The sequence below is a fragment of the Vulpes lagopus genome, chromosome 8 (assembly GCF_018345385.1).
Source record: "Vulpes lagopus strain Blue_001 chromosome 8, ASM1834538v1, whole genome shotgun sequence".
In the NCBI taxonomy this organism is placed as follows: domain Eukaryota; kingdom Metazoa; phylum Chordata; class Mammalia; order Carnivora; family Canidae; genus Vulpes; species Vulpes lagopus.
Genome location: NC_054831.1, coordinates 85962601 through 85970617, shown reverse-complemented (window position 1 = coordinate 85970617; position 8017 = coordinate 85962601). Strand labels below are relative to the sequence as shown.

General features: G+C 43.3%; 1 protein-coding gene across 3 annotated transcripts in view; it reads left to right on the top strand.

Moving 5' to 3' along the window:
* The first annotated feature begins 1061 nt into the window (after positions 1 to 1061).
* The window catches only part of DIAPH1 (diaphanous related formin 1), a 102681-nt gene continuing 95725 nt past the window's right edge, over positions 1062 to 8017 (top strand). For 2 of the 3 annotated variants that reach the window (XM_041766874.1, XM_041766875.1), the window contains exon 1: positions 1074 to 1316. In XM_041766874.1, coding sequence (XP_041622808.1) covers positions 1200 to 1316 — 117 coding nt within the window. In that variant the 5' untranslated portion in view covers positions 1074 to 1199. Of the gene's footprint in view, positions 1317 to 8017 lie in introns of all 3 variants that reach the window. The other variant, XM_041766873.1, reaches the window with a different exon arrangement.

Below are 8017 nucleotides of genomic sequence, written 5' to 3'. Positions count from 1 at the left end.
ATATTTGAAATTTTTTTCCAGCTGTGGGTAAGATAATTCAGTCCATACTTTGAGGGTCTACTGGGTGCTCCATAACTTTTCACAGGAGGAACAGATGTACCTGGGAATCGATGAAATTACTGAGGGAGAAATCGAGCTGGTCAAGCAAATACTCTTGGAGAACACCTCTTTTCACTCAGGTTTGGTTTCTGTCAGTAGGAAATCCTGGTCAAACATAGGACTTCCAGGCTTACCTGGGTTTAAATTTTTTGCCATTTATGTCCTTGGGCAAGTCACTTTATGTCCTTTGGTAAGTCCCGTTAACTCTCAAAAGTCCAAATTTTCTACCTGTGAAATGGTGGGATCACATGTCATCGATCACATGACAATGTGAGGCTTCAGTGAGGAAAAACAGAGTTTTACTTAGTGCCGGGCTTAGACCAAGTGCATGGTAAATGGTAATTATTATTATTACTGTGTAGTCACATATTAGCAATAACTGGTTTTTCAGATTAAAAAACACAACCAGGAAATGGCAGACCTGCTATTCAAAACTAGATAATGTAACTCCAGGGTTATTGAGCTTCAGTCTAGCACTTGCTTGTCACATAGCTTTCAATAAATGACAGCTGTGGCTTTCAAATTTTTTCATATGCTTCACTGATATTATGCACATAAAAACTGTATTATCCTTGAAAGACTCGCACTGGATTTTCGTCCAAGATGACACTCTTTCTTGGCTTTTGGTTCAGATAATACCTTGGTCCGGGGTGTGAGAGGGTCTGGGCTTTACAGCCACGTGGGCACTGCACAGGAGCGGGGAGACCTGCGCCCGCAGACCGCCAGGTGGCGCCATTCTCAGTTGAGGCCTCAGAGCCGCCTCGCCCACACACCACCCCCCAACGTGGGTCCGAATGGTTAGGCCCGCCGGGCAGGTAGCTTGCTTCCGCGCCTTCCCTCCACCCCCTCCCTTCCCCCATTGGTAGGAGCTGCGGGTCCGGGCGGAAGTGGGGCAGGAGGGCGGGAGCGAGGCGTCGCCGTTGTATATTCATGAGGCGCGCGCAGCCCGGCATACTAATGAGGCGGGGCGCGGCGGCGGGCTGAGGAGCTGCTGGGCTGCGGCGGCGGCGGCGGCGGCGGCGGCGGCAGCGGCGGCGGGTTGGGAGCTACCCGGCGGGAGCGGGGTAGGCGCGGGGTCATCTGGCAGCGCGGACCTGGACATGGAGCCGCTTGGCGGGGGCCAGGGTCCCGGCCGCGGGACCCGGGACAAGAAGAAAGGCCGGAGCCCGGACGAGCTGCCTGCGGCGGGCGGCGACGGCGGCAAATCCAAGAAATTTGTGAGTGTCCCTCCCACCCGGTTCCCTCAGGCTGGCCCCGTAACCGCCCTCCGGCCCGCAGAGACCCCCACAGCTGGCCCCAGGGGTGCACGCCCGTCTCCAGGGAGCCGCCCCCGCGCCTCTCTTCCTGGGTTTGCTAGGTCCCGGGCCCCACAGACCGACATCCTACTCCTCCGGGATCTCGGGGAGCCCCGAAGTCCCGCCCGGCTCTGGCCCCGGCAGCCTCGGGCTTCCTTCACCACCCCCGGGCCGCCCGCCTGGCCCGCACGCTCTGCCCTCCGCCCCCATAGCCCGGCGGGTCTTAGCCCCATCCTTTCCCTCTCAGCCCCACTTCCTTTCTTCTTCCTCTCTTACCCGCACACGCCTTCTCTACCTTGTTCTCCGTGCTTTTCTGAGTCCATTTTCCCTATTACCCTTATTCCCCCCACCCCCCTTTTTTGGTATCCTCTTATTTGCTTCTTCTAAAGGTCACTTCCTTCTCAAGATTGATCCCTTTCACCTGCTAACTTTCCTCTGTCCTAGCCCGGGCTCTGGGCCCTCAGCCCGGTGTCACCTGATAATCCTTCCCCTCTGGAATGTTACCTGACTTGCGCCCTGCCTTCCCTCCCTTGCCCGTTTGTCCTTGTGATTGCAGGAATGGGTTCCTGCCTAAGTCCTATGGTCATTGGGCATGACGTTAACTTGCTTCCTAGTATTCCTCTCTCCAGACAACCTGCCTCATTGCCCTGTTGCTTACGACTTTTCACGGGTTAGAACTTCTCATGATGTTGCCTCTCTTGACCTAGGATAGTGATTTAAACCTCCCTGGGTAGGGAGGGAGTTAGGCTGCAAGTCCAAGAAGTTTCTGAGTAATTGAATTGCTTTTTATGTTTCCCGTGATAACCGTCTCAGCTCCTCTGCCACCTCCTGTGTGACAGGCTAGTGACATTCTTTTTCTTTTTTTCTTTTTCTTTCTTCTTCTTTTCTTTCTGACTTGTAGAAGAGTATAGCTTTTCTTCAGGTGCCAGTGACTTCCAATCCGAGTCTGAAGGAATACTGATATTCGTGTAACACTATCATGTTTCCTTACCTTTGCCTGATCTAAATCTTTTTTACTCCTTTCTCCAGGGAGCTGTTTGCTTTTTACTGTAAAAGCTTTGAAAGATATGGGGCACCATCCAAGAGAGGGAAAGAGTCTTGGGTCTTTTTTTTTTTTTTTTTTGAGTTTTGGGTCTTAATAATCATTTTCTAGTTGTACATGTAGTTATTTATAATTTAGTCTTCTCTTCGAGGTAATTATGCCCCTACTCCAGTATCTCTTTCTACTAACCAAATGAATTCTGACTCTTTGCTCTTTCTCTTTTCTCTGATCCCCAACCTTTAGTATTCTGACCCAACTCCACAAATTTGGGGAGAAAAATGATAAAATGATGGAAATAAGAAAAATGTTGCTTTGGGACTTAGAGGATTGAGATGTGAAAAGTACTAAGCTGGATTAAAATAGTGACTCATCTCTTCCTACCTATTTCTAGCAAGGCAGGTGCTTCTGGACTGTCCTTTCCATTGACTTATGGGCTGTCAGTAACTGCCTGTTTTTTATCTGGTGAACATCTTTTTTTCCAGAAGTGTATGTAAGGTTAATGGTAGTGATGACTCTCTCCCTGTGGTGACTGAAGCAGCATTTCCTTATGTTTCTTTAGGATAGGAATTGATCCTCTAGTTAGGGAGCTTTCCTTCCTAAGATTTAAGTTCTAGGGCCCGTGTTCCTCTTTTATTTTTGTATATATATCTGTTATTTTTATTTTGCTGTTGTTTCCATGGATACTGTTTGACCTTCCTAACTTGAATTTCAGCTATTCCTGCTGATATATAGTGAACTCTGTGACTTTTATAAATGTTTTTCAAGTCCTTAAATAGAATTTTTTGTTTTTATTTAACACTTGTGTATTTCACAAGTGAAATGGGGGGGAAATCAAAGTGCGTGGTGCTGAAAGTAGATATGTGAGGTAACTCAACTTATTTTCACCTGTGTTTTGGAATGTCCATGGAGTCTGTATATGCCGAGTGGATTTGGCTCAGTTCTTAGTATTTGCTTTACAGAGGGTGGAGCCAAACCAAGTTCTCTTTTTCTTTCTGAGGTGTTGGTTTTAACTCTTAACCTGCAGAATCGTTTTAAAAAACAAAACACAAAGCCTTAGCACTGTAGCAGGGGTAGTGGAGATTAATTGGATTCAGAGCTAGGGAACTGGAAAGTTTCCAGAAAAGAAGTGCTACTTAACCCCTTTCTTGCCAACTGTAACTCACCTCAAGGCATTGGAATATTCTCTTTCTCCTTGTTCTTTTTATGAGAACTCTGTGGCAATGAGAGACTAGGAGAAGTACTGCAATCCACTTCTCTTTGTGTCTGTGTATGTATATGTGGGTGGAGGGGAAGAGATTACTGGTGTGCTTTTGTTACCCGTGGCTTAGTTTTTTGAATAATAGGCTAAAAGCAAAAATCAAAGCTGTTTTGCCTATTACCACCTTTGCTAGAGTGTGTGTCCTCTAGAATTAAGAACGTACTTTATAAAACTGCACTGATTTGGACCTTGTGTGCCTGAAGGTTGTTTGCTTCTGAGGAATTTCTTAACACTTCTTAACACTTCAGCAGCGATGTACCTTTCCAAGCTTATGCAGGTTCTAAGTATAGATTAACTGAATGGAACGCAGAACTTACATATTGCCGAAGATACGCTCTTACTCTCTGACACGCTCTTACTCTCTGACACGTCTTGGGTGGAAAGCACATGGAGTCGAAGTTTAAACAGTGGTTGGGAATCACCTTTTAAAAACATTTGGTTGCTAGAGATGTTGATACATGACTCAAGCCAGGCTGCCTGGTATTCCCCCTTGGTTTTTCAGAAGTCTTTCTCCTCCTGGGCCAGAAGCATATTCCTTCTCCAGTATTATTGCCCTTCCTTTCAGAGATCCTTAGGGTGAAGGAAAATAAAAATTCAAAACGAACAGAATGTTTTCTGATTTCTCAGCAACGATGAATCTGGGTGTCAAATAGACTGCTGGCTCAAACATGTGTAAAGGTAGTAATTACAACCAGGGTGTTTAGGAGGCTGCAGAGTATTCCTGTATTTTATAAATTACATGTCTTACACAATCAAGAAGTTGATGCAGTCTAAGAAAGAGTATTGCTTCCTGATTCAGCTAGGGGCATAACTATAAAATATGAGTTTTAGTTTGGGATTAGAGAGAATAGAGGATAATATAATTTTTAAAATCTTGTTTAATTTTGGATGTCTATATTGAATTTCCACCAAATGGTGGTTTCATGCCCTTCTGAAAAAAGCAGAGTGATAGTGAAAATACAAATGTTTGATTGTAGACCCTTGTCTATCCAAAAAGAGAGGATGTCAGGCAGAATTTTAAACAGATATTAGGGGAAGTAGAGAATATGAAGTTGTTCTTGCAGTTATCTGCTTCTCTCCTCTTAAAGAAGATATTAACGTTGACCCAAAGTGTTCCAGAAAACCAAGGAGTATACAGAGAGCTTTATACAAGTCATATGATTTTTTTTTTTCCTGAACAGTGATAAACACAGGGATTACTTAGTTTGGAAAGAGAGAGGGGAGCCTACAGGAAATGTTTTTGAGGTGACAGAGTGGTAACTTGAAAATTGTTGCCTTTTTTCCTGCCTTGTCTTTAAAGCACAAGGATCCACTTCATCATGTTACATTTATTTGTCTCAAAGGAAATCCTCCCTCTCAGGAGGTCAAACTGAGGGAATGCCTCAGAATTAAAATCTCTACCTTGGGAGAGTTGGAAAATGTTGGGATACTTTTTAAAAAATAATTTTTTTTAAAGATTTTATTTATTCATGAGAGACACAGAGAGAGAGAGGTTGTGTAGCGACATAGGCAGAGAGAGAGGCAGGCTCCATGCAGGGAGCCTGATGTGGGACTATAGATCCTGGGACTCCAGGATCATGCCCTGAGCCGAAGGCAGACATTCAACTGCTGAGCCGCCCAGACTTCCCTACATTGGGATATGTTTAAAAAAAGAACTGATGGGATCCCTGGGTGGCGCAGCGGTTTGGCGCCTGCCTTTGGCCCAGGGCGCGATCCTGGAGACCCGGGATCGAATCCCACATCAGGCTCCCGGTGCATGGAGCCTGCTTCTCCCTCTGCCTGTGTCTCTGCCTCTCTCTCTCTCTCTGTGACTATCATAAATAAATAAAAAATTTAAAAAAAATTAAAAAAAAAAAAGAACTGAAAATTTTATGACTTGGGAATTATGTTTATTATAAAACCTAAGAAAATAGTAATAAGTGACAAGTTTGTTGCTGGGCATATAGATCAGAATAATTTTATTTCCTATATGATAGAATAACGTTTTGCTATCCCATGGGACCCTCTGTTATTTTATAAATGGATTGCCAAGTTATTCTTGGAGAGTGTTATATTTTTTCTTTTTTTTTTTTTTTTTTGAGTGTTTTCAGTGAAATATAATGGAGGTTTAAAATTTAAGGGTATTCTGCATATGATTGAGACGAACAAGTTAAAACCATGTTTATTAATAAGAAATAGTAGGTATTGGGGGTGCCTGGGTGGCTCAGAGGGTTAAGCATCTACCTTTCTCTCAGGTCATGATTCCAGTCCTTGGATTGAGCCCAGCATTGGGCTCCATGCTCAGTGGGGTGCCTGCTTCTCCCTCTTTCTTTGTCACCCCCCTTCCCCACTGGTGCTCTCTCTGGCTGTCTCTCTTTTTCAATTAAGTAAAATCTTAAAAAAAAATAGTAGGTATTATAGATAGAAAAAACGTCTTGTATATGCAGTTAGTGTTTTCTCCCATTTTATGTCTCAGTTGAAGTCATTCATGACTACAGAAAGCATTTCTATTTGAAACAAGCCATGTATTACTAGCCTGTTTTTCTTCATTATGTTGAATCTCCTATTCTCATTCACTTTAGTTTGAAAGCAGTAGGGAAAAAATTCACCTCTTACTAATGAGCAAGGTAACATTGGGTGTTTGCCCCTAGTGGTGTTAGAGGAGACAAAGCCATCCCTCTCCCCTTGCCCAGCTACTATCATCCCCTCCATATTTGTTTTTATTCCCTTTCTGCTTCTCTGAGGGCTGGTCCTAGTCCCATAGGCAGCTAGGCCTTTGAGGAATCAGGAATGGTAAAAGTTGTTGATACTAAAATTTCTTAAAGCTTCAAAGCTAAAATTGAAAATCAAAGAATTTTTAAACACTGGTAACGTATTTTACCTTATTTTCCTCTTTTTTTCTTTCGCATTTTATTAGAGTAGCCCTTTTTAAAGAATTTTTTTTTTTTAATTTTATTTATTTATGATAGTCATACAGAGAGAAAGAGAGAGAGGCAGAGACACAGGCAGAGGGAGAAGCAGGCTCCATGCGCCGGGAGCCCGATGTGGGATTCGATCCCGGATCTCCAGGATCGCGCCCCGGGCCAAAGGCAGGCGCCAAACCGCTGCGCCACCCAGGGATCCCTAGAGTAGCCCTTTTTAATAAAGTAAAAGGATTGCTGAAGGAAAAGAGAATTGTTAGGACCAGTATTTTCATGAAATTCACCACTGATTACAGGATAATTGGGTGTATCGTTCTTTCAGTTTTGAGATTCTTACTTCCATTCATTATTAAAGCTTGCTATGAATGGTAGCCTTAAAATTTTAGTGTTGGAAGGGACTTTAAATGTCATCAAGCCCATACACCCACTCAGTGCAGCAATCTCTTCTTACATTTGGAGTTTGGAAACATGAAGGGGCTATGGGGTGGATATTTGATAAGTGAATGAAGGAGGAGAAGCAGAAATTTTGGATTCTACATTTCTTTTAGTAAATTTCAGGATCTTGGAATAGCTATAGTAGTAGAAAGATTATATAAAAGTAATGGATACACTTGAAGCTATGTGACTGAGACAGAAAAGATTGAAGAAACTGGCTCTGTGTTGCTTGGCTCACTAACAATCATGGAATTTCAATTTGTCTTATAATATTTGTTTTCCTCAGAGAAGGGGGATGGAACAGATAAGGGGACACAAAAGAAATTATATATAACAGAACTGAATTGAAAGGAACACATGGCATTCTTACGTGGAGGCATTCTTTTTTGGGGGGGCGGGATCAGCAGTGCGGAGAGAGAAAGAACCTCAAGCAGGCTCCATACCCAGCACTAGCCCAACATGGGGCTCGATTTCACAACCCTGTGATCATGACCAAAATCAGGAGTTGGAGGCTTAACCAACTGCTGAGCCACCTAGGTACCCCTGTAGAAGTGTTCTTATATGGAAGATAGGAAATTCCGTCCTTGGTGGTGATTATAAGTGGTCCTTAGTTGGTAGTGACTTTGGCATTTTGTAAAGGTAGCAGATAAAGGTGAAGTGTATGGTGTCCTGGATTATTTTATTTTTCTGAATTTCTGATTCTGTGATTTGTTCCCTATTTTAGAAATACTGCTGTGTGAAAGCATAGAATTTGCATTTTAAGATTTAACATACTTTAAGAATCCAACAGAGGATGATTTATAAACTGTCTCTGATCCTGAAGGTCATAGAAAACCAAGAAGTATATCTTGATATTGGGCTTACATCTCAGATAAAACTGCCTCCTTTTTTGGTGGGGGGAGGGTAGGCTTATGTTCAACTTTCTAAAAAATTGTTAAACTGTTTTCCAAAGTGACTGTACCATTTTACATTCCCACAAGCAATATAT